Raw genomic sequence first — 26203 nt, 5'->3', positions numbered from 1 at the left:
TACTTAAGTGTTTAACACATTTTAAAATATCACAATACAAACAGTGTTTGTGAGGTTAGCTAAGCTTTTTTGGGGCTCTTTATCCTCCGTTACTACTAGCAACCAACCAGGAAATAGAAAGTAAGACACGAGATAAAATGGACACTGGTTGAGTCGCAACACCATGCGGACGCGTCTTTTTTCCGGAATTCTGAAGCATTCCTAATGATGGCGAAGCTCCTTGGATGACTCGGTGGTTGTACATGTATACAAACGTTGGCATTAATAACGAGTGCTTTGCGTTTTCATACGGGGTTCAGGGCGACACGGTGCTAAGGACAGCAAGCTCCACAGCGGCTAACAGTTTACAGCTACAAAGTTAGCCACTGTCCTACACGTACACACACAGGTAATGTTCTCCAAAGTTTTTACGTCCAACACTCTCTTATTCCACACGGGTGGAAAACAAGCGATTGCATGCATTCCTTTTGACTTGTCACAAGCTGATTTGGGAGAAGTTTTGCATTTACTTGTTGACGTTTTCACTGTTTAGCTCCGATGGCTAACCACACGTCAACGACCACAACATTTTAAAACTTACAGGAAGTAGAAGCTACACGCATTATGCTCACGTTTTCATGGCATTCATGTCAAACTCGCTTTGTACTTAAAGACATTAAGTTTGTAATACGGATAAGTAGGACATTAAATCACATTGTCGTTCAATGTCAACCTGAAATCACGTGATAGTTGTGCATGTAGTCACTCTGTCCTGCTTATGTTTTAAATTAACATACAAAAGAGTAATCTGTACATCTGTAAAAAGTAGGTATTATAGCCAGTGCACTAACTTTTTTTTAAAAAAAATAAAACTGACACTATTGCATAAATGCTGACTTGGAACATTGATGTACAGTGGTCAATTTAAAAATATTGATGCAAAAAGGACATTTTATTTCATTCTTTCAAAGGGATTGGTACATGTAATACACAGGTATAGCATTTTTTTCCCACATAAATATTTTACAAAGTGGCTATGCACGGACAACTTTCGTGCTATTCGTACGTGGCCTATGAGGTTACCGGAAGTCATGTGACCATTTCATACATTCAAATCGGAAGAAAAAGTGGCTGAACAAGCGATACATGTACAAATTCAAGGTGGCAGGAAATTCAAATCCAGAAGGTTAGGGTTAGTTAGTCCATAACGTAGTTTACGGTTAGGGTTAGTAGTTCGTAATGTAGTTTAGGTTTACGGTTAGGGTTAGTAGTCCGTAACGTAGTTTAGGTTTACGGTTAGGGTTAGTTAGTCCGTAACGTAGTTTAGCGTTACGGTTAGGGTTAAGGTTAGTAAGTCTGTAACGTAGTTTAGGGTTATGGTTAGGGTAACCAAAATGTTCGTAATGACTATTCTTGGACTAAAACTACATTGAATGTTATTGTTTGATCAATTAAGGATGGCTTGATCTGGGATGTCGGGCTTCTATGTTGTAAAATAAAGGCAATTTTGGTTATAAATATTCAATGATAGATAACAGTAACCAGTCAAGGTTACTGTCATATAGGCATCATATTTAGAATCCCTGGGGTCCAGAACCTTAGAAATGTGTTTTTGATTTAAATTCTGTGACTTTTGGTTGGCTTGTAACAGAAAAATCTGTGTTTGGGTGGCCACCATTTTGAATTGTCCAATATGGCGTCCTCGTTGAGAATTGGCTCCGGCTCCTGCCAGATTTGAATTTAGCAGGTCAAAAACTGCAAGTATGCCAAATTTCATGCTTGTAGACAATTCTTCCCCAAACATACCAGACTACTTTAAGAGACAGCACGTGCAAGAGAATTCTGTGGTGTGGATGTTTAGGCGAAGGTCTGGGTTCGGATGCACTTAGAAATCCATGGAAATGTGCTTTTCATGCTGTTCTGAGAAGTAGTGAAAACAGCGACTCCTAAAACATGTATTTTAATACAAAATAAGCTGTAAAAATTATACATCGCTATTGTAATTTTCCATCACCAAAATGGAAAACTCGATATATGTTGAATCTTGATATATCGCCTAGCTCTAGGTCACATACATTTGAACCTTTAACATTAGAATATGCTACTAATGAATAAAATAAAAAATTAAAGGGCAAAATAACCAGTAGTTTAACTTAAACATAAGAATGCTCTAGATTTAAATAGAATATTTAGAAAAAATGACAGTTGAAGACCCTGAAAAATAACCCCAATAAATTCAACATAAAGAAATTATGTATCAGAGATTTTAAATGATGACTATAATCCGATTATCTTTGTTTTGTTTTGTTTTTTTGCTGATATCAAACTATTTATTTATAACTTGGTTTGTTATAATTTAATTTATTATGTAATTTAAGTGTATGTAGGTGTAAAGAATGGATGAAGGACAAAACAAACCCCACGGTTCCCGAGAACAGATTCTTTTCTATAACTTTCTATAAAATGATCGTAAGAGCGACTAAAGTTGAGTGAGTCTACAGTTTTGAGCATTATTTATTGGCAATCTGTCATCTAGAGCTAGTTGAGATGTGTCTAGATCTGTTATTTTAATAGACGAGTCAGTTTGACAGAGGATTGTGTCGGACATGTTCAAACTATTCTATTTGTCTTTTTTTAGGTATGTCTGAAGTTAGTGTTGAGTCGGTGTCAACAAAGACTTCGGTCGACGACCCTCAGGTGGATTCTGAGGAAGCTGATGAAGCAGAAGAGAGTTTTAGTGAGGATTTAAATCGAGAGGTAGAAGATAATGCAGACAAATTTGATGACCTCAATATAGATAGTGATGAAGAAGAAAGTAGTGCGAATGCTAAATCCAGTAACCAGGATGTTCAAGAGGGTGATGGGAGTGAGAATGAGATGTTTGGCAGTGTAGATGTTGAGAAACAGGAGATGAACTACAATGGTGACTCAGCTGAGAATCCAGAAGAAAGTGGAGATGTTCACCCTGAAACAAAGGTGATGTTTACCGTCACTGTTACTCTTGCCTTTGCCTTGGCTCTTCCACTGTGCTTTGGCTCATGCTGCTGGTTTCCTGTGTTGCTGCTGGTGGAGGTGTCTCTCTCGTCTTTTCTCTTCTTAGCTCAGTTTTTGTTCTGGACTTAAGGGTTACTTTGCAACATCCGCTTGTTATACCTAGAATTTGGGGTTTGATTTCATCTGTTTCCATTTGCTGGTCATGGTGAAATTCACTTTACTTTGCTGGAGTTCTTTGTAATCTATCTGTGTATTGTACCTTTTTTTGTTGTTCAAAGGTAATCAACTTGTGTTTTTCTGGCTTATTGAAAACGATTTAAGGAAAGCAATTTTTCTTTATCACAGTATATGTAACAGTACTACACATTGTTGATCAGCTGTCCTGCTGGTTTCAGGTAAGTATACAGGTTTTTCCCATTTTTAGCATTACCAACTGTTTCTGCTTTTTTTAGATGAGCGAGCAGCTCTTGACATTTCCTTATGTAACTTGAATGTGGACTAATGATTCTATGTTGGCACCAGTAAAACCATTTTTACAGGTCACATCCTGACACTTTCACAAAATAATTATTCCCTTCTCATTTGTCATTGAGTCTCAATCTTTCACTCGATGATTGTCACTTTTGTAGTTTTTAAAAGAGACCTTAGTGACTGTTTCCTTCTTGGCTGCTGCAGCTGCTGGTCTATACAAAAGCTTTTGTTATTGCCCATCTCTCCTCCCACATCATTCCAGCTTGTATCCAAGATACCTGCTCAGGGGAAAGGCAAAATGATGACATGTCATACCTTTCTCCTTCATGGACCTAATTAATTTTGGAGCCACTCTGTGTGGAGTTGGTTGAAACTATCGGAAAGCTTTCCTTGCCAGAATTTGCTGCCAGTGGGTGTAACCCATTTGATTTCAAAACCACTTTTTCATCCCATAGTTTACCTCCAATTTCTTTCTTCAAAGTTTTTCAATGAAGAAGTAATCATTTGAGATGTTTTTTTTTTTTATTTCAAAATTGCTTTTAGGTAAATACTTTATGCCTTTTACTGACATACCCGATATCAGATCAGTTTGAGGCCTTATCAGCAGGCGGTGCCTAAACAAAGGAGTGGTACATAACTGCTCTGTCCGCCTTCATCATATGTGTCCTGTTACCTTTAAGTATTTATACACACGTCACGTGATGCAGCCGTTAACGTGACGTCTTTGTCAGTCACGTCCTCTGGAAGTTTTTAAATGGTTTCCTCTAGCCTGAGAACCAGGCGGAAAGTAGGCATTTTCAAACTATAAACATGGCAGGAGGTGGCACAACAAAGGAAGGGCCTCCTTGTTCAGGATTAGAAGTTTAAGCACATTTATATGCTGTGGCTTACTGTAGATTGACATGTTTTACTGCCACACAACTTCCTTGTTGTCCAGGCGACTTCCTGTAAGATAAAAGAATATTAAACAAATAAAAGATATGGACTTCATGAGGTCAAACAAAACAGAGGGCTCCATTTCCCTCAATGCCATACACTGTTAAATGTTGCACATGTACCAGTCAGTCACACACTTCCCTGGATACAGGCTATACACTTGTAATCAACAGAAAACTAATCTTTATTGATTCGCCCTTTCGTAACTGCTACCTCTCCGATCTCCCCTAAGATTGTGCCAGTAATCATATCTACTGTATTGCTTCCAGGAACAAAACACGGCCTATGGTAAAAATGACTGAATTAATCTGAGTTCAATCGATTAGGAAAAAGGAAATAAAGTTCCTGCACTGTTAAAGACAACTAGAAATTATTAAAATGATAGAAAAGGTCAAACTGATCTCCTCAATGAGTGACCCTCAAACCCACCGTCATCCTTATAAGAAACCACCACTAAGTGTATACATTTCTTCAATTACAAGTCTTCACAATTTCAACTATAGGTGTTGGGTTTACTTTTCTATCGCTGCCAGATTTAGTTTAAAAGCCGCAAGTGCACAATTTAAGTTCAACAACTCATCTAAAAGTGCAATTTAAAAATATGGTAAATGTATTATTTAAACATATTTGAAACCTTGTTATTGAGTGCAGTAAATGCAGCAAAAATGCTCTATAAAAATGTAGGCAACCAAATGAGATTTATGTCAGAAATACAGTAGCTGCTGCATAAAGAACCCCCCTTCGAATAGGAAAAATACAATGTTATGACACAATTGTTACCCCCTTCCTATGCTATGAAGCGGGGATGATAATCAAACTTGTTTTGATGTGTTTATGTGTAAAAAAAAAAAAAAGCTTTTCTGAACACTGTCCTATGTCAAAGTGAAACATTTTCTAGAATTGAGTCTTTGCTATTCACGTTTTTCTACATTTAGTTTATAATTGGATTTCCTCTTATCGCGCTAACTTCCGGAATTTATTCAGTGTGTGCTGTGCTGATTAACTTCTTACCGGGTTAAATCACAATGGTTATTTACGCTAAAAAGCTAACTTGGTTGGGAGAAGGTTGAGTGCGAGGTAGGGCTGAGCGATTTTGCCTAAAAAAAAAAAATCGGATTTTTTTTTTTTTTTTTTTTTTAAAGAAAAATTCATTCTCTGTATATGTTGTTGCACCCAAAATGAGGCGGATACATGAATAGAAACACGTCTGTGCTGTAGTAAAGTGAAACTGCCCAGTGTCTGTTTATTCTTGGATGAATTAATATTGTACAGTCTCACTAATGTACCCATTAACCGTCATCAATTCTCTGCCTGCATTCCTTCCTTTCTGCTTTTCCTGCAGCGACAGTGTTGTTTTTGGTCTAAATTATGGATTTTAGTTCTTAATTATTTTGAAGAGTTATGCCTCATTTGTGACATGAATTACTCTGCACTTTCTCCAGATTTTTGATTGGTCAGATGCTGCAATCTCCACCCGTTTTATGTGTCAGGTTGAAACGCCCGTCTTAAGTTACTAGCTTTGTCATGCAGCTGGTTAACAACAACAGATAAGGTTGATAAGGTCCAAGGTTGGACTTATCTGGGTTTGTTCATTGCCGTGACGCAGACTCAAAGCAGTGCCCACATGATTGTAGCCCACCATTCCAAAAATGAGTTTTTAAATTTTTTTTTTAACTTAGGCATTGACTTCTCTCATTTAATTCTCTTGTTTCAGGAGAGCTCAATGGCTGAGGAGGCCCACAGAAGCACTGCCGCTGAAATACCAGTTACCAGTAACGGAGGCCTGGACCAGAACCCTGAGGCCGTATTTCAGAGAGTACGCCTGTTTAAAGCAGCTTAGCTAGCAGTAATATTGAAAGAAAAATACATAAATTGTTAAATGTTAATGAATTTCCACTTTACATCTCAACTTTAATGCCTTCCATTTTATCTCCTCAACTTTAGACAAACAAATAAATCAAAATGCATGTGTTTGACAAATGTGGCAAAGCCTATATATATATATATATAAAAAAATACTCATTGATGAAGGAGGGATTTCATGGATGTTTTTTGTCTTAATAAACAAGGAAATGATGAGAATGGTGCTATTACATTTTGAATTCATTGTAGGACAAAAATGTATTTAAAAAGGATTAAGTTAATTGATTAGGGGTTATCTGTGTATACTGTAGATCAGTCTTTGATCATGTAGCAACTGGTCAAATGTCAGTCAGGTTTTGCAATAATAATATTAAAGCCCTAGCTCTGCTTTTTTTCAGTGGTCTCTTCTATCTTTTCCTGTTGCATTGATAATTAACACCCCGAATAGTTACTTCTAATGCTTTTATTTTGAAGAACATTTACAAAATAGGGCTATAAAGGTTTAATATGACCTAAATTCTTTATTATTGTTTCCATAGGAGTCTTACTCCAGTGGACCATGGCCTGAGTCTTGTGTTTCGTCAAGCAACTGCTCTTCAACAGCAGAGGGCAACATGGAATCAGGAGCACACAAAGGTGAGCTAATGTCTCACTATTATAAACATGTCTTTGTCTGAGTGTATTTTCCTTTGTGTTGTGTGACGCAGCCACTCATCACACTCGTCCCAGGCTTTCTTCACTCGTTACAGTATTTCTCTTTAACTCTCACTCTGCATATAGGTACTCGTGTTTTGATTCTCAATTTGAGATATGAAAGGCAGATATTTGAATTTGTAAGGGAAGACACCTCATTGATTTTAATGAGTGTTTTCAGATCTCCCGGTTGTAACCTTCCCTTCCTGTTAGAAATGTAAATCGATGTCTCTTCGTAAAGCGGGGAGCAGCTCTGGGCTGCACACTACAACGTTGCCATGGCATTTTTCCATGTTGTTGACACTGTTTGAGCCAGGCTTTTGTTTAGAAGTGCATTCATCCTGCAAGACCACAGAGATGGAAAGGATTACACTGGAAATTGATAATGCACCGTACACTTGTGTGGTAGTAGTAGTGATATGGACTAATTAAATATTAACTTTTAATATCTCCCAGGGTCAGCAAGCCAGCCTACTTCACCTGTGACACCAGTAGCTCCCAGTTCGACTGTTGCTAGCCGCCTGGCACGCTCCTTCAGCGATAGCCATGCTAAGCAAGGTACTCCAGTATGATGGAGCATGAACTGGGAGATGGAATAATAACCCTCTGTGCACCAAGCAACCAAAAACCACCTGTGTTTCTCTCTCCTTGATTCCAAAGGCTGCCCTTCACTCAGAATCACACCTTTCTGCTCCCACTTTGCTACTACGACAAACTTTGTGCTTTGCATAAATCTGGGCTGGCTAAGGTTGTATGGAAAGTGTGTACGTCAAGAGTAACTAAACCCCAAAACTACTTTTTTGCTGAAAACAAATGTATTTGGGTTTTAACTCATTCACTGCCAGCCATTTTCAGAGCAGTCACCCTATTGCCAGGCATTTTATATGATTTTCACTGATCTTTCAAGACCCACAGAATATTTTTTACTATGACAATCTGAAACCAGACTCTCTACTTTCATCAGAACATTTATTTTTGTTTATAGCTTGTTTCGTTCTTCTGTAATCAGCAGTTGAATAGAGGCAAGTTTCACACAAATTGCCAGTTTGAGACAAAAAGCTGAGAAAAATGGCTTTTTCTGAAAAAACCTGTCAGTGGCTTAGAAGCATTTTTAGCTTTAGGGTCATTTCAACGTTGGTTTCCTTCTATAAAACTAGAAAAACAACACTGAGACCAGGCTTTTGATGGCAAAATTGTTGTTATTTTTGGTTTACTCACTGTATTTTGGCCTTTCTGCAAGTCTCTCCCCCGTCATTCTCCCCACATGCGTGCAACTTCCCCAGACATGCTGAGCATCACCGCTTGCTCCGTTTTTCTGATCGTTTTCTATCACCATCATGACACTGAATAGTCCACTTAGTTCCACACATGCTCTGGTCAAGTGTGTGCTGCTGTGAGTTGGTGGGAACTTCAGCATCAACTCTCGTAGCGCCATTTTCTGTCTTGTAAACTTCTTTCCTCTCCCTCTGAGCTCTCCCCATCACGGGTGATCTCTCATTCAAAGGTGCGCTACTGCCACCTACATGTCACCAGTTGGTCACTACATCATTGTACAAGCTCGATATTCACAGGAGAGCTTTGTCACACTGTCTCCTAGCAACCCCAGCCGAAAGACACAATTGACATCCCAAGTCTTGACATTTTAGTCCCAGTATTTAAATTTAGCATATTTTGTAGTAAAAATGTAAGAGTGACTCCCCTCTACAGGTTGAAACCTGACTATTACAATCAAATTTTGCCATTGGCTGAGAATGGTGGTTTGTGATGTTTTGGTGGCTTCTGACATCACAAACCAGCACTGTTGGCCCCGCCCCTCCTGTAAAAACTTGCACCTGTCGACTCTGATCTGCGGTGAGTAGGTTGGACTGAGATAATTGTGAATAGAGCGGTATAGTGAGTATTAAGTCGCTAGCTAGCATAGCATAGCATAGATTGTTTTTTGGAGATTTTATAGTATAGACTGAGCATGTCTTAACTGCTCCAGGAGCCCCGCCCCTAATTTGGCTTTTTTTTTTTTTTTTTTTTATTTGCCCCTAATGCAGAGGTTCTCAACCATTTTCGGGTTGTGATCCCATTTTAATATCGCAAATATCCCTCGACCCTAGAGACATTTTTTTCTGTAATAAGTTTTTGATCATGTTTTTTTTTTTTTTTAAACTGTTACAAATACAGAGTAGCCAGGATTAGTGCACAAAATTACAAAATGCACCATCTCAGGTATTTATTTTACTGCATTTTATTTCAACTTGATTTATATTTGAGAACGTTTAAGTATAGAACACAATTGTTTGATAATTAGTGTGTGTGATGTGTTAATTTGAAAAAGAATGATCATAAAACAAATGTAAAAATACCATTTTAAGCAGTTTTTTAACCTATGGGTTTTTCTTTTTTTTGTTTTGTTTTTTACACCAATTACTAGACATTTCAGTTGACCTCATTTTGTTTCCAGGTGACCCTACATGGGGTCCTGACCCCAAGGTTGAAAAACACTACCTTAATGACACATCAGCCAACACCTGGGGTTTAGTTACTCTTTGACATCAATTACAAAATTAAAAAAACATCTTGATCTCTTAATACTTAATCATTTCTCTTGCTTGACTATTAAAAAAACCGACCAACAAATGTTCTCTTTCCCGCCTGCACTCCACTTCCTGTCTACAGTTGGCTCAGATGATCTCTACACAGAATCTAAAACTGACATTGTGTGACTGACACAATTTGTTAGTTTACACTCAATAATTTAAATGTTCCATGTCAAATATTAACTGTTTCCTTTATAAACTCATTCTAAAATCGAGCCTTGTTGATTTTTATGTTCATTAACATTTTTGCCTCATAGATTTTAACAGGATGCAGTTGATCCACGCTAACATCCTGCTACTAATATTTTAATGGCACCAAATGTTATAGTTTTCTTTTATATGTTGATTTTTTTTTTTTGTTGTCGTCGTTTTCAAAGCTCATCTATTTTATTAACTTGATCAGTAATTGGTGAATGACTGTCAATTGTGCAGGTGCAATGAACGATCAGCTAAAGAGTGGAGCGGTGGTCCTTTCTGATGATCTGAAGAACCCTGCCATGGAAAAACTGGAGCTAGTGAGAAAGTGGAGCATCAACACGTATAAAGTAATTCACTCTGGCCATGCTTTCTACTTTTTCTTTTTGTCATTTATCACTTTAGGATTTTATTGAAAAAGTGACAAATGTCTGAAATATCTTTTGTTTTTCTTGCTACTTTCTAGTAAATAATTTGTACAGATCATGTTTAAACATCTGTTTTTTCGATCAGTGCACCAGACAGATCCTGTCAGAGAAGCTGGGCCGGGGCTCGAGGACGGTGGACCTGGAGCTGGAAGCCCAAATCGAGATTCTCCGGGACAACAAGAAAAAGTACCAAAACGTCATCAGGCTGGCACAGACACTGGCCAATCAGCTGTCACAGATCATGCTGACACAGAGGCAGCTGGGAGACGCCTTCGCTGACCTCAGCCTCAAATCACCTGAACTCCACGTAAGTCTTTGGATGTTTATTGGTTGTAAACAGCCTGAGTCCTCTGAATATACCCTGTTTTTTTTTTTTTTACAGTGGTAATAATGTCAATTTTACATTAGTTTTCTTTAAGACCTCCCAATCTGAAAACTTTAAAAATCACTATTTTACTGTAAGTTAAATAATGTCTAATGTCACTAACATTATGTCTATGTGGTTCTAACCTGGTTATTTATTTAGGCTTTCTCACTCTTTTTATTCGATAGTTTGTAAATGTAATGAGTTTGTGTGCTGACTTGGTTTGTTATCATATCATTATATAATAGTGTTGAAGCATTGACCCTATTATTCCTCTGGGAAACCACAGTATGTTCACTCCCATTGTTTTCATGTTTGTAGGAGGAGTTTGGCTACAACGCTGACACCCAAAAGCTTTTGTCCAAAAATGGAGACACGTTGTTGGGCGCTATTAATTTTTTCATCGCTAGTGTGAACACACTTGTGGACAAAACCATTGAAGACACCATGATTAACATCAAGCAGTATGAAGCTGCCAGGTAAAGTCTAAAACTGTTGACTGGGTCACTTACGTTGTTTGAAATTTAAGTTTAACTATTAATCCTGGATTAAACTTTAGCATTTTGTGAAAAGTTCAATGTGCTAAATCCTAAAAAAAGTTTGTTTTTTCTTTACAGACCAATTTCACATTTTTCTGAATGTGATCCGAGTCTCTCCTGTTTACTATAATTAAAACTGCTGGAAACCTTAATTTTTTTTATCAGATAAAGTCATAGTTTACACTTCATATCAGCAAATCTAAGATCATTTGCTCAGAAAAAAAGATGTAAAAGGTTGAATTTACAACTCGCATTGGCATTGTCTGGGAAGTTTCATGCATTGCATTGTGGGATGTGGAGTCTCATAGACGAATGCATAGAAAGGTTTTTCCTTCATTCTTATCACGAGTCTCATGGACTCCATATCCCACAATGCAATGTACAAAACTTTTCAGACATCAATAAGACAGTGTTTACAGTGGAGATCAAAACTAACTTTTAAGCGGCAGTTTCACCCTTTTACATGGTCTTAAAGCTTTTCTATGAAGGCAAATATGTTGCAAAATGTGAGAGCTTGTAGAATGCGATGTGAAGTTGTAAAATGTGCTGTGAGCGCTTCTAGAATGTGATTTAAGCTTGTGTATGAAAAATCCACAAACGTGAAATAATTTTAATGTCAAATGATGAGGAAAAAAATGTATAGACTGATATTTACACAAAATTACAGCTACAAACAAGTAATCCAACATTTATTCACATGTTTTTTAACTACTTGCATAAATGATCGTTTGCAACCACAACTCTCCGGTTCACAGTTCACATACATGTTCATTGTTTTATTGCTTCGTCACATTATACAGATTGTAGATTTTGTAGAATATATTAATAGCTTGACCACTGCATCAGCTGTCAGCTCTTGATTGTCATCTCCACATAGCGTTAACCTAAATATAAACAAGGAGAATCACTCTTCATGACTATTTTTGTTCATAAATAACTAACATCCTTTTTCTAACAATCTGTAGAGGCAAATTTCAGCATCCTGCCTTTACAGTGAAGAAAAATGACTTTGTTTTGGTCATATCACCGGCTGCTGCGCTAAAAAGACAGTCCACTGTCTCCAAATCCTCGCTTCTGATTGGTCAATCCCACATATGGGGGAGCGCGGAGGGGAGGGGCCATTTCTACGAGCATGTATCAGTTTTGCTACAGACGTCTCGCAAAATGTGTTGCAAAACTCAAGCAGCGCAGATTCACACGAGAAAAGTAGTTTGTGCATCTGTAGCGGTAGATTGGAGAAGTTGTAACCGGAGAGTTGTGGTTGTAAACGATCATTTACGCAAGTAATTAAAAAACATGTGAATAAATGTTGGATTACAAGATTGCAGCTGCAACTTTATGTGTAATTATCAGTCTCTAAATTTTTTTCTAACAATTGTGACATTAAATTTATTTGACGTGTGTGGATTTTTTATACACAAGCTCACGTCACATTTTACAAGCTCTCACATTTTGCAACATATCTACCTTCATACTTTTCAAACTGATATTTAATTCACATTCAGCTCTGTTCCACTGTTGCATGTTTGTCCTTTATTCTTGTTCTCTTAATAATACTAATGAAAGTACAAACTCTTATCCTGCTTCAGGTTTAGCCAACAAGATTTTAGTTTTTTAACTGCTCTCTGAGATGTGTCTGTGATTAATGTCTACCCTTAAAGAAGAGCCATGAGTTGTTCATTTTTTTTGTTTCTTTCTTCCTGTAGGGTTGAGTATGATGCGTATCGTACAGATTTAGAGGAGATAAACCTTGGACCACGTGATGACAACACCATGCCGAAGATTGAGGTTTCCCAGCAGCAGTTCCAGATCCATCGTGAGAAGTTTGAAAGGATGCGCAACGATGTCTCCGTCAAGCTGAAGTTCCTGGAAGAGAACAAGGTTTGCTGGATGAGATGTGATGCTGATATTGGGGGGCGTACAAAAGCCTTAAATCAGCTGGTATATAAAATAGGAACATTGATACAAACGGCATATGTAGTGTACATGAACACAAATTCTTATCCAAAATGTGATTTAAGACAAAGAAGCATAACACTACTACATTTAAATTAAGGAACTATAATTAGTAAACACAGTCAAGTTGTCAACATACAATCAAAAATAATACTTTGATAAACACACGTAAATAAAATGACTGATAAACTAGGCAAGATCTGTATTCGCCAAGGCGATTACATATTTGGCAATTTGATAATTGGCAAAAATGACAACCTGTATCTGGATTTGTTGACAAATTATATAATGTAAGAAAGACAGAAGACTGACCTTGCGTGAAGGTCAAGGTCACACATTGAAAAGAAATGTTGTTCAATGGTACCAGTCTGAGCACTTTCTCTCAATTTGTGGCGAAGTTATAAGAAAAAAAAACATTTTTTTCGATATTTTTGTGACATCATGAACTTTGACCCCTACTGATCTTTTTACTGGTAGGTCACACATTGAAAGGAAATGTTGTTCAATGGTACCAGTCTGAGCACTGTATCTAATTTGTGGCTGAGTTTTAGGGACATTTATTTATTTTTTTGGGTGATGTCATGAACTTTGACCCCTATCAATCTTTTTAGTGGTAGGTCTTACAGCTTTGGTCTAACTAAATAAAATACTCCACTTGAGATGACATTTTCATAAATGTAAGCATCAAACTTGTATGATAAATATTCGTAGGGATATGGAAGTTTTTGGCACTTTACGCGACCTTGACCTTGACATTTTGGCTCTAAAAAAGGTCGACAGGTCATCCTTGACATTGCCCTTTCTGAGCCTGGTAACTCCTACATGAAGTGAAGTGATGTGTTGTTACAGTGAAACCAACTCGTCATTTTACTGTTTATGTTGCCATAGAGATGCGGTGTAATAGCCACTGTTCAGATCTTGCACAATGCGTTCATCCTGGTTAATTTTGTTTCAACGATGAGACACACACTGTTTCCTGAAGTAGCTTTAGCCACAGCTTGTGATCAGCTGCTTAAGTAGCCATGTGTTTTCCTTTAAAATGCAGCTGATTGAAACCAATAACTAAAACGTGTGAATGAGGTGTGAAAGCAAGAGAGGTGTAAAGAGTACTGATATATCCTACTCAAGTAGAAGTACTGTTACTTGATTGAAATTGTACTCAAGTACAAGTAAGTCATGCATGAAATACTCAAGTACAAGTAAAAAGTAGCTCAATTAAATAGTACTCGAAGTAAAAGCTACTAATTACTTTCACCCCATGTTTATTTTTGGTAATATTTCTACGGTTCCCTTGCATACAGTAAACAACTCATGTATAATCTTAAAAAAAAGACAATCTTGCCATTTCTTTTTCACAAAGGAATCTGTATACAATAAAAGTTTTGTCAAAATGTTTAAATAAGATAATATCAATGAATTCAGTTCAAAATTTAAAAAAAGGCTCAGGCTCCAAGTATAGAAACATTTATGAACACGAAAACTGAGAAAATAACCTCCATTCAATGCTGTTTTAGGACTGTGCATTACGGTTAATCTGATTGGTCAGCTATGACTGTGATATATTTGATTGTTTGTAGTTTCACAATGCCCACTGATCATTTTAAAACAGAAAAATAATTTACTCAGTAATGGTTGAGTGTAGAAATGTAATGAATGACTTCTTTTAAAATGTACTTAATCCGTTACTTTCACCTCTGGAACGCCGGTAGATTAACCAGCGGCACTAATTAATCTCCGCATCCGAAACTGAAACTAAGAAGCCTCTGAGCAGGGATTTTACACTTCAAACTTAATAGGAGACAAATTTAGCACCAAGTTTACATTTTAAATCCTTCTATACTCATCGTCTTACTTCCTCTTCCTGCTCTCACAGGTGAAGGTGTTGCACAACCAGCTCATCCTGTTCCACAATGCCATCGCTGCATACTACGCAGGGAATCAACAGCAGCTGGAACAAACTCTCAAGCAGTTCCACATCAAGTTGAAAATGCCAGGTGGAGACAGTCCTTCCTGGCTAGAAGAGCACTAATCACTCCATTCATTTGCCTTCACTGGCTCTGCTTGACAGGAAGTCTACACTCCAATATATCATAGTTTATTTTCAAACTCTCCATAATTCATGTCTCTCCAAAAAAGCATTCGACATTCCTGTACAATATTATGAATTGAAGGCTTTGTAAACACTGTAGGTATTTCAAATCTTAGCAAATGCACTTTGATCCTGCAGGTAACACATTGGAAAGCTGAAATGGCCTTTACTGCACTAGAAGGTTGTATCTCACACAGTAGTAGTGTTGCCTTCATGGAGGCAGCTTGAAGATTAAAGCAATCACTCCAGTTTGTTTTGAATTACTCTGACCACTTTCCTGAGGTTGGGATGAACTTCAGAGAATAGGACCCTCTTATCATGAGCCAAATTTGATTGTACATGATATTTTTCTATCAGATTCTTGGATTTTTGTAAATTTATCACCAGCAACTTTGACAGTGACAGGTCGAGTCTTTGAAATACACTTTTTAATCATTTTTAGAGGGATGATTACTGGTGTATAAAGGCTGAATACTGGTACATGTGGCCTCACTCCGTACTATGTGGGGAAAACAACTCTAACAGTCACATTGTTTCCTGTATCATTTTGATTTAGGAGAGAACTTTGTGCCTTCCAGGTGAAACCAAGTTCAAATTGCAAATAGCTTCTTTCCCTCCTTGGCAGAATTCTATCCATCTTCTTCCAAAATAAGATTTTTTCCTAGCTGTTTAAAACACTCCCTTTTTAAGAAAAGATATTTTGAAGTCTATTAGGTACCAGGGAACTTTGTATTTGCACAATTCCTCTGAAGTAAAAAAACAAAACTACAAAGTAGCACCCCACTTTGTCTTTATTGAGGACACAAGACTGAATGGTTGAACATGTTGATTCCTGTGAAATGAAGGACCAGCCTATATGATTTCATGTGCCTTGACTTCTTATAATTGTTCCTCTTTCCCTTCTCTTATAACTCTTTACATTACTGAATGCATTTCTGATAAAGGAAATAATGAACAAAACAAACCATTTTTAAAAACAAGTGCAGTGTATGCACACCAAAAACCTACCATCTTATGCTCTTCTCAAAGATGTTCACCCCCACCGCACATACTGTATGCATATTTATGCTCTTGAAACGGGTGGATTTAAGAAAAGTATGTATCAATTGTTTTATATATAAGATATAAACCAAAATACATTGATTTTGAGGTGTAATGTCTTGTGAATCGAGCAGGAGCTGCTTAGTGAACTACTTGGGAGTCTATTTTTCAAAAAGGACGTCCACATGCAGGGCTTGATAATCAGCCGGCCGATCATGAATGTGCATTTGTACAATTCCCAATTCTAGCTGTCAGTTTAGGCGTGTACAACAATCCGTTTCTTTAAAAATGGTTGAATCTATATTTGTAAACTCTAATTTTACCATCACAGAAATCATTGCTGCCATTTAGCTTTGTTTTCCTGAGCTAGTACTGCCGTGTACAAGATATCCACCTTTTTATGATAAGAAAACATGAACTAATGTTGACTTGCTATTTTTCTAAATGTTGTGTAACATTTTGGGGTAGAATAAATTCTTTTTCTCTTATCCTGTTTTTTTCCTTTCTTATCCCTTTGGGGGAAAGTACTGTAGAAAGTACACATGACATTAATCAATAAATATTTTTAAGCACCTAAAAGCAAAATTGAAAAGACAAAATGCACAAAGCTTGTGTGAATGCTGACTTTTATGCTCTGTACACCTTTGTAATACTGGTTTTGCTTTTATAAAAGTAACTCGATCTTCTTTCCACTCTTGCTTTGTTGTCTTGTCCCTTTGTAGACCATCAGCAGTGTTGTATGGCTTTTTCTTTGATGTTGACAATAGGAATCAAATTTTTAAGTTTTACACAGCCCAAGTAGCCCAAATTCCCCATTTATAAATCTAAAAGGATCTGTCCACTAAGCAGCAGTAATGCGGTCTGGTTTCCACTAACACAAACATGCACGTGTCAAACTCGAGGCCCAGGAGCCAAATCCGGACCTTTAGAGCATCCAATCTGGCCCACAGGTGAAAGTACAAGTGACATAGAAAACATTAATCATTAAATCAATTTCCAACTACGATAATGAAGGTGTCATAATTGCGGTTTTTAAATAAATTTACTTCCACAATATTTGCAGCGCTCACATTTCTTTTCATCACAAATAATAGAAATGACTAAATTTTTTTCTAAAATCCTGCACTTTCTCACAAAGAATCTTACAAAACTCCATTAAAATTACTCAAGAAATAGTCACAAAATAAAGGAATTTAGAAGTGACGATCCTGCAGGGACTGCTATCGTATCATTTATTGCTTGGATATATATATAGCAGAACCTGTCAAGTTGACCTTTAACTCCCACCTCCAAAAGAACTTAATCACCTCCCAAGAATCTTGGGGGATTTTGAGCCTGAATGGGCTCAACTCTGCTTGTCCATTGTGTATGTGGCTGTAGCCGCAAGGCTGACAGTGTCAGGGGTGGTCCCAAATCCCCGAACCTGCCGTTGGACACCAGAGGTGAAGGGAGCCGTCAGGTGGGAAAAGAAGGCTTACAGAACACGGTTGGTGTGTGGATCTCTGAACGGCGCTAACAGTTACCGGTGTTGGAGAAGCTTGGTAAACTCATGGAGGAAGAGTCAAGACTATCGATCAGCAGATTCTGGCATAATGTCCAATGCCTCAGAGACCAGAGAGAGGCAGTAACTCACCCACACTGTGTGCACTGGGGATGGAAGCTGCTGACATCCACAGGGGATATAATTAGGTGACTAAATAAATACTTTGAGGAGCTCCTCAATCCCACCAACAGGTATTCCATGATCAAGGAACCCGAGCAGGGACACTTGAAGAATGGCTGAAACATCTCTGCAACTTGTCTGGAAATAGGGGCAGTGCCAGTAGAATGGAAAAGCCGGATGGTGTTGTGTGTTAACTAGGATGGTTAGATGTCCTCCTCCCATTAGACGTTGACTCTATCAGGTTGATTGCTTCACAGGGTTCACACTGATAGGTGAAAATTAGCTGTCTTTGATTTGTTGCCATTTGTCTTCATGGGGGTTTCTATGATGAAACATGCCTGATCAACACCCACACAGTCACTGTAACCTAAGGCCACTAGGCAAACAGGCTGGATTGTCTTGGGGTTATGTCGGCCAATCACGTCTTGCGTCGGTTGCTTCCAGATGATGTATATTTGACTTTGACGACCTGGCGTCTGTTGGTAGAAGGAACGGGAGGCCTGTTGTAAAATTTTACATGTGACTAACTTAAAATAAACTAAACTGAGTAAAACATTTATGCTCATCTTTTCTCAAAAGCTTTTTCTCAAAGAAAAACAACTTTCACTTTTACTCGTCTGACCTTTAAGTGCTTTATACACCTCTCGTTTACAGTGTACACATACGCACACACACACACACACACAATGAAAAATGTAGTTGTTGTAGCATTGCTGTTTGCATCAGTATGCCCAGAGTCAATGTCATATAAAGGCATGGTAATTTTTCAAACTACATTTTTTTTTTTCCTTTCCAACATTTCATATTGTATTTTTGAACTTATTGGTGCTGATCATATCAGTGTGAACTCAAATCGTACCACTTCTACTTATTATGGTTGTTATTTTTAATGAGATCTTTTGGGCTACATTTAGCTATAATCTGCAGAGGTGAAAGTAATTGATTACAAGTACTCAAGTTACTGTAATTTAGTAGCTTTTACGGGTACTTGTACTTTTTTGAGTATGTTTCTAAATCAGTAATTTTACTTGTACTTAAATAATTTGTTACATTTCTACACCCAACCGTTGCTGAGCAAATTATTTAAAAATAAAAATAAAAATAAAAAATGGCACCTTAAACCACAGTACTGTACTGACTTCTGGTCAGCAGTTTATGAAGACACATTACATAATCCATATGTTCTTATTTGTGTAATTTCTGATCAGTGCCCAGGTCACGTTCTTTGGTTCAGGTTGTGGTTTCTACCAATTATGTTGTTACTCACATGGCACATTTGGCATGGCACTGTTTTAGAGTTCATAGCTTTAGCTATAATTAGAGCCTAAGAATGTATCTATTTTTTTTTAAATTTTGAATTAAATTAATTTGTTATTTTATTTAAAAAAATTATCATACAATTTGACAAACCTTTTATTTTATACAAAATATTGTTTGCGTTTTTTTATATTGTGACATCATCTTTGAAGGTTTTAAAAGTAACGAAAGAGTTTAAAGTACAGATATTTGTTGAAAAAAGTAAGGGGTAAAAGTAAAAAGTCGACAAAAAAATAAATACTCAAGGAAAGTACAGATACCAGAAAAAACTACAGTAACAAAGTATTTGTACTTCGTTACTTAACGCCTCTGCTTTTAATAAAGGAAGTGTAAATTCCACCTTTAAAAAATAATAATAATAAAAAAAAAAAATATATATATATATATATATATACACAAAAAAATTAGGGTATTTCCTGGGTTAGGGATAGGGCTAAAATAAAACTGACAGAACTTTAAGTCACGTGGCGCACCTATCACGTGACTTAAACTGGCCAATGAGGGGCGCTAAGTATCAATAGACTGGGAGTCTATTTATACGTTTCAATAATAGTAATAATCTATCAAAACTATGACAGATCTGTGCAAACCTTGAGAATCAAATGACTCACGCCTGAACCGAGTTTTGTCTGCAGACTTGCATGTTTTCTGGTGTTTAGTTAAATATTTCCGTGTGCTCGAGCTCAACCTTGTTGTCAATGCACCAGAGATCACACGCGGCCTCCGGGCTCGCGCTCAAAGGACACGGGAACGCGCCTGTTCCACCTGAACCAATCAGCTATCAGCACTACGGCGTCATCCTCAGCCTCAGCTCCTGCTGTGTGTGACCGCGCACAGTCTGTGCCTGTGCCGCAGCTTGGCCGGGACACCTGCAGCACAACAACTACCACTGACGAAAGGACATATTTTCTCCTCCGAAAAGTAGCACCTCTAACAGCGTCGGAGAGCCGCCCAGCCTGTCCCTTTAAGCCGGTAAGTGAGGCAGGACGTTGGTGCTGCTGCTGCGGTGTGTGTGTGGATGGTTCTATCATGTTAGTCTGCTGTGGAAAGTCACTTTACCTCATCACCTGCTCTCCTTCATATCTATCCATACAATACTACAGACCATAGAATAATGCACATATATTCAACAGTACACTAACAGCAATAAGCCTCATCATTAGTCTGCCGTTACATGGAAACATTAGTTTGGTTTATATATCTGTGTTTTTGAGGTTTCTGCACACAACAGCAATAACATTGTCACACATTTCTAATGTTAATGTGACATTATTAGGAGGTCAACATTAATTAGTGTATTATATACATGTAGTAGTAAATCAAACCATTTTTCCTATATATTGTTGGACTTTGTTTAATATTTTCTGATAGGGTGTTTAAACATTTTTTTTTTAATTTGTAAAAATGATACCATCAATTATCTTTAATAAATAGATAAAATATGTAATGTACTAAGCATGGATACAGGATTCTGTAAACAAACATTAGCCCTGTATTATTTATTTATTTAATGTAGTACTTGTTATATTTGTTACTGTGGAATTGCTTCATTTTTCATGTTACCCCCTTGCCTCTCTGTTATTTTGCTGCTCAGGTCCAAGCTTCCTTGGCATTTGTACATTACTTTCTCAGCTCAGATGAATTAGGAGGGTAATTCATTCTAGTGTTGGGAACAATAACCCTTTAGGGGGGAAAAGGAACGTCCCCTCCCCACAGGGTTAGGTTATGGTTGGCTTGGTCTGGGGTGGTCTGAACATTGGTTGCTGTGGAAGTCTTTGAGAAACACACAAAACTCAAGTCTTTGACGTCATTGATATTGTGTGAGTTTTGATTTATTGGAGTGGGAGTGAGAAGGTGCGAGCAAAGAAAGAAGAGTTTTTTTTTTTAAAGGCAACTTCATTAGTTGATTAAAGTGAACTGTTGTGTAGAAAAATCTGTCTGTTTAAAGAAATCAATCACGTGTCCATTTGATCTTTTCTGAATCGACTTCTGTTCAGCTCCAACTCTTGCTGTCAAAGATACATTCTTTTAGAAAAATCTAGCAGTTATAGGCATTCTTTTTTTTTTTTAGTTTTCGGAACCTACATTATGTTTTAGCGAAGGCCGTCCTGTTTCAGTGCATGTAAACAACACCAACTTCATCTTCGTGGTGATTGATTTGCCTGCTTTATTAATTTTACTAGAGCTCTAAAGGCCTAAAAATTAAATCCCAAAATATTAAATCAAATCATGAACATGTAAAATTGTGTTCTTGGATAATTTTGGATCAATTTCTCCTTTAAGGGTTCATAAAATAGAAACATAACGTCTGTAAAATTTTACATTTTTGTAAAATTATACAAAAGGGGGGACAATTCCTCTCGTAAAACAAAGTATACAGTGTCTCTAAAGACGTGCAATCAGTAATAAACACTTTATACAGTACATATGGGTTAGAATGACAAGCCAGTTTGCACATATGCAGTGAGGAGAGATAAGGAATGATGCAAATGAGTCTGCTAGACAAGAGGAAATAAATAGATCCCAGAGAAGGTGTATGGATGGATGGATGGATGCTGTGAAGAGGATATGAAGGAGGTTAGTCTTTGCATGAATGATGCAAAAGACTGGTGGTGCTGGAATCTAGAAAAAGTGAAAGAAAAAAGAAGCGTAGACTGTTGGAGTTTCTTTTAATCTAAAAAAGCGACAGAATTACAACGAAGTGTTGTTTTATCGTGTCTGCAGACCTTGTGTTAGTGACGCTCAGGAGGATGAGGATGGTTGGCAGCCACAGTTAACTGAGTAACTGAGGCTTCAGGTGTAACATATCTCCACCAGTATGACTGTAGTGTGAATAAATAATGGTTCTGTGATGTGTTTTAAGTTTAAGTCTACTCCATTGTCATGCGTAATACATTTTAAAGTTAATATATCAAGTGGTTGAGGGCTTGTCTTCTAAGTAGGAGGTTAGCAGTGCAATTACTTCTGTCCTTAAATTGGGGCTCTGATTTTCCTTTTCAGAGTTTCCTCAATTCTGTTTCACTTTGCATGCATCACTTTTCACCTTTCCGTTTGGTTTCCAATTCATCGTCTTTCACTATTTAGATGACCGTACTAGCTATTAAACTTCCAGAAATCGTACCACACATGCTGCTAAATAGGGATATTAGTAGGGATGTAAAGATGAATCGTGAGGCAGTTAAAAATCGATTCAAAGGTGTCACGGTTCACGTTGATACTCTGAAATTGGAATTGCAGTTAATATATATATATAAATATTTTTTTTAATTTTTTTTCAGCAGAGGGCGCTATCTATTTAGAATGTGAAATTCAGGACGCACCACCGTGTTTTAAATCAGAAGTGTGGAAGCATTTTGGCTTCCCCAAGACACAATGAAAGAAGTAAGAAAGAAAGAACATGTGAATCCAAGATAAGAGCGGCACAAAGAGGAAAGGGAGAAGCAAGAGAGAGAGAATGAAAGCCATAGTTTGTATATTTATATTATTTCTTTGATATGGGATTTGTTTTAAAGTCCAATTGTTAAGGCACAAAATAGATTTTCAGTTGCACTTTTAAAAAGAAAAGGAACTATTATACTATTATAGTTTACTGTAGAGCCAGCATTTAAATAAATAGGCTTCTTCTTCATTTGTACTATTTATTTATTTCATTCAGGATTTATTTTTTAATTAAATTGCATTGTTTTGCGTAGTTTATCAAGGGATTCTTTTGACAATGAGCGATAAAAGAAAATAGTACAGTATTTTTTTATTTGAAGAAAAAAAAAATTAATATTTTTCAGTCGTCATTTGTCTACAGTCTCATTTTGTGAAATAAATTATGAGAGAATCGTGTCGTGAACCCAGTATCGTGAATCAAATCGTATCGGGAGTTGAGTGAATCGTTACATCCCTAGTTATTAGAGTCAACTTTATATATACACTACCAGTCAAAAGTTTTAGAACACCCTAATTTTTCCAGTTATTTATTGCAATTTAAGTCATGCAAGTCTAATGAATAGCTTGAAATGGTACAAAGGTAAGTACTGAACAGCCAGAGGTTTAAAAAAAAAAAAGGTTTTGTTACCCAAAACTGAAAAATAATGTACATTTCAGAATTATACAAATACGCCTTTTTCAGGGAACAGGAAGTGGGTTAACGATTTAAAGCTGTTCTGCAGCAATGAAAGTTGAATCAGCCTTGAAAGATGGTGCTATTAATTCCTACAGGTGTTCAAACTGTTCTTGGTTACTTCCATTTCCCTCTGTCTGCATAAAAGCAGTGTTGGGAACACACTGTGGTACCAGACCTTCATGAGCATCAGGTGAACAGTATTGTTCATGGATTCCATCATTTCCTTTTCAACTCAAATTGCTTGTTTGTTCTATGCTGTCATTTCAGAGTGCAATGACACAATAAACTGAATCATTTTCAGTAAATAACTGGAAAAAGTGTGGTGTTCTAAAACTTTTGACCGGTAGTGTATCAACGAAAACAGGAGCCATACTGCTAGAGCTTATCATGTCCGTTATTCACACTGCTAATCCCTTAGCCATCTTTTAAAAGCTAAAAAATACAATGGAAATGCATGGCGTGATATGATCCCAAAACATTATTTGTGAAACCTTTAATTATCACAAAGTAGCAAATTCCCCTCAGGTTTTGCTGGAATCCCAGGTGACTACCAGGTAAATACATTACCAGTTTTATTAATACACCATCAGATAAACCTGTGTTTGTACCAAAGCCTTTTCAGATTTGAATGCAATCATAATATAATCTAAACCGCTTGTTCATCACACCACATTTAAAACACACTTCAGGTGTAGCGCTGCATTCATTTTCAATCAATCACATGATCACTATTCTAATTGTAATGCGCAGCACAAGATTTTGAATGGGATTATGATAATATATTCTTCTATTTCTCACTTTCTAGACATTCAGACAATGGGTTTTGGGTAAAATAATAGCATGTGAGGTAGACCTGGGCAATATCGACATTCATCAAGATACATCTACTTATTTCCTATTAAAATACTTGTTTTAGGATTTGCACTAGATTTCACTACAGCATGAAAAGCACATTTCATTTGATTACTGAGTGTGTCCTAAACCAGACATTTCCTTAAACAAGCCACACTACAGAACTCACTCACACTTGCTGTCCCTTGTAGGACAAAAAGTCAAAAGTGGCACATATTTTGCTGCTGTTTGTTAATAAATGTGACTGTGTGGCATTTTTCATAAACAGATTTAACCCAGAGTTGTCTTTCTGGACAGGATTTGAGTTAAAAATATCTAGATTTATATCATAAATTGCCTTTTTGAGAAAAAACATTGAGATATGAGTTTTGGCGCATATGGTCCAGCCCTAATATGAGGCATTTCAGCATCATGTTGGGGACCGATTTTAAATAATGAGAATGTGAATTTCGCTTTTCTCTTTATTTTTTCGCAAACAGAAAATCGGTGGCCCCAATTAACCCTGCCTGAACCCTAAGCTGCTGACAATGAGTCTTCCATTGCCTGGTGTATATGAATGGGTGAATGCGTATGATCATGTAAATGCACTTTACAACTGCTCAAATAAAAATAATATTTAAATGATGTCCATCTACTTGGGCTGCCAACTTTGGTTGTTTAGTCGTGTTGCGCTGTCAGCGACTGCTCTGATCAGAGCAGAGAGGGAACGAATTAAGACAGGCTTGAAGCACAAGCATCCACTATTAAATCAATCCTTTTCCTGCACAAGAACATGGATTATCCTTATATTTGATACATGGATTATGTAAATAGATCCACTGCTGTCTCTGGTGCGGCGGCACACACTGTGCACCTGTGTTTGACATGTGTTTGTTTCCCCGTGCATTGATCTGATGTTGACATTAACAGTTGAAACAATAAAAGCCACTAAAACAGACATCAATATGTCATTTGTATGAGGAAAAAATAGGTTTTAATTCTCGGTTTCAGGTCGGGCTCTGATATAAATACCCAATGTCTGGAGGACCTGTAGGTTTCACATTTGCTTTGTTGGGTTCTGATCAAAGCTTAAATAAGGTTCATATCATAAATGTTCTGTGTTTAAAAGCAAATCGGCACCACAAAAAGGCAAAACATAATATTAGTCTCTCTTTTTCTTTCTCCTCGTCCTCCTCTGCACCTGATCATTCATTCTTCGTTTTTTTTTTTGGTCAACTAATTCCTACGTGTGCCATGAAATGGTTGATCGACCATTTCAACCAACCATTTCCTTGGTTGACTACAGCCCTACCATATCATCTACAGTATCTACCATCTTTGTTATTGGCAGTTCTCAAAGCAGAATCACTTTGGATCACAATGCTGAGATGATCCTGATCCACCTGTGTGCAAAACAAGGAGCAATCTGAACATGTCAGTCATGTATCAACCACCTGACCATCCTCTGTTGTACACCGATACAAAAAGGCTGCTTCCAAAAACAGCCGGTAAAGCTTTAAGTAGCTTCCTTTACCAGACACACCCAAATGTTAAACATATACTGAAAACATACGATCAGCGGACGTAGCAGCGAGGTTTGTATTAACGATGATCTTGGCTCCAGGGTCAGGTTGCTAAAGCAACAATTAGAGCTTTAACCCTGAGGTGATATATACACAGTGATCTGCTGCAGGCCAGACACTTATCACCTGTTCACAAAAGAACAAACAGAAGGACATCTGAGGCTTTGTTTTTGATCTGCAGCCTCACAGACAATGAATCCTGTCCTGTCCCAGCTTTCCTTCCTCATTCAGGCCAGTTGTTACCTTGAATGAGTGGGTTTTCCTACCTTCCTGCTGATTTTACAGGATGCAACTGGGATGTAATGTGTTGCACATCTTTGACTCTGCTGCTGTAACTCAAGCATACTTATTAAGTGTAGTATGCAGAGGAAAACATCAGCTGATTAATAATGCTGTGTAACAGCAGCATATCTCAATACAAACAGCACTGCAGTGCTGAGCCCAAGTTTATAGTGGAGATCTCATGATGCTTTGAACACAAATGTGGATATGAAGGATAAGGATTTTGAAAAAGTGGTCTACACAATCATCCACTATGGAAGTGCTGAGAGGTATGAAG

General features: G+C 37.3%; 2 protein-coding genes across 4 annotated transcripts in view; both read left to right on the top strand.

Moving 5' to 3' along the window:
• Window positions 1–113: 113 nt before the first annotated feature.
• On the top strand, window positions 114–16624 carry arfip1 (ADP-ribosylation factor interacting protein 1 (arfaptin 1)). Of its 3 annotated transcripts, XM_028450882.1 has the most exons (10): window positions 114–388; window positions 2618–2955; window positions 6095–6196; window positions 6783–6879; window positions 7393–7494; window positions 9957–10069; window positions 10233–10454; window positions 10833–10990; window positions 12757–12931; window positions 14880–16624. In XM_028450882.1, exons 2-10 carry the CDS (start codon window positions 2620–2622, stop codon window positions 15033–15035), a joined length of 1461 nt encoding a protein of 486 aa, XP_028306683.1. In that variant the 5' UTR covers window positions 114–388; window positions 2618–2619; the 3' UTR covers window positions 15036–16624. The 3 variants fall into 3 exon arrangements, with proteins under 3 accessions (XP_028306683.1, XP_028306698.1, XP_028306689.1); XM_028450897.1 differs by lacking the exon at window positions 2618–2955; XM_028450888.1 differs by lacking the exon at window positions 7393–7494 and having other exon boundaries at window positions 115–388.
• Window positions 16625–19962: 3338 nt separating this feature from the next.
• fhdc1 (FH2 domain containing 1) overlaps window positions 19963–26203 on the top strand; it is a 50451-nt gene continuing 44210 nt past the window's right edge. The window contains exon 1 of the mRNA XM_028458814.1: window positions 19963–20088. The gene's annotated coding sequence lies outside the window, so the exon portion shown is untranslated. The remainder of the gene's footprint in view (window positions 20089–26203) is intronic.

Source organism: Gouania willdenowi, chromosome 1, assembly GCF_900634775.1.
Source record: "Gouania willdenowi chromosome 1, fGouWil2.1, whole genome shotgun sequence".
In the NCBI taxonomy this organism is placed as follows: Eukaryota; Metazoa; Chordata; class Actinopteri; order Blenniiformes; family Gobiesocidae; genus Gouania; species Gouania willdenowi.
Note: the sequence above shows the minus strand (reverse complement) of the source record. Positions and strands in the feature narration are given on the sequence as shown.

Coding starts and splice junctions, on each gene's coding strand:
- arfip1 (XM_028450882.1), top strand. CDS start 2,620: ATGTCTGAAGTTAGTGTTGAGTCGGTGTCAACAAAGACTTCGGTCGAC. Junction 2,956..6,094: donor ATGTTCACCCTGAAACAAAG/GTGATGTTTACC, acceptor CTCTTGTTTCAG/GAGAGCTCAATGGCTGAGGA. Junction 10,455..10,832: donor TCAAATCACCTGAACTCCAC/GTAAGTCTTTGG, acceptor TCATGTTTGTAG/GAGGAGTTTGGCTACAACGC.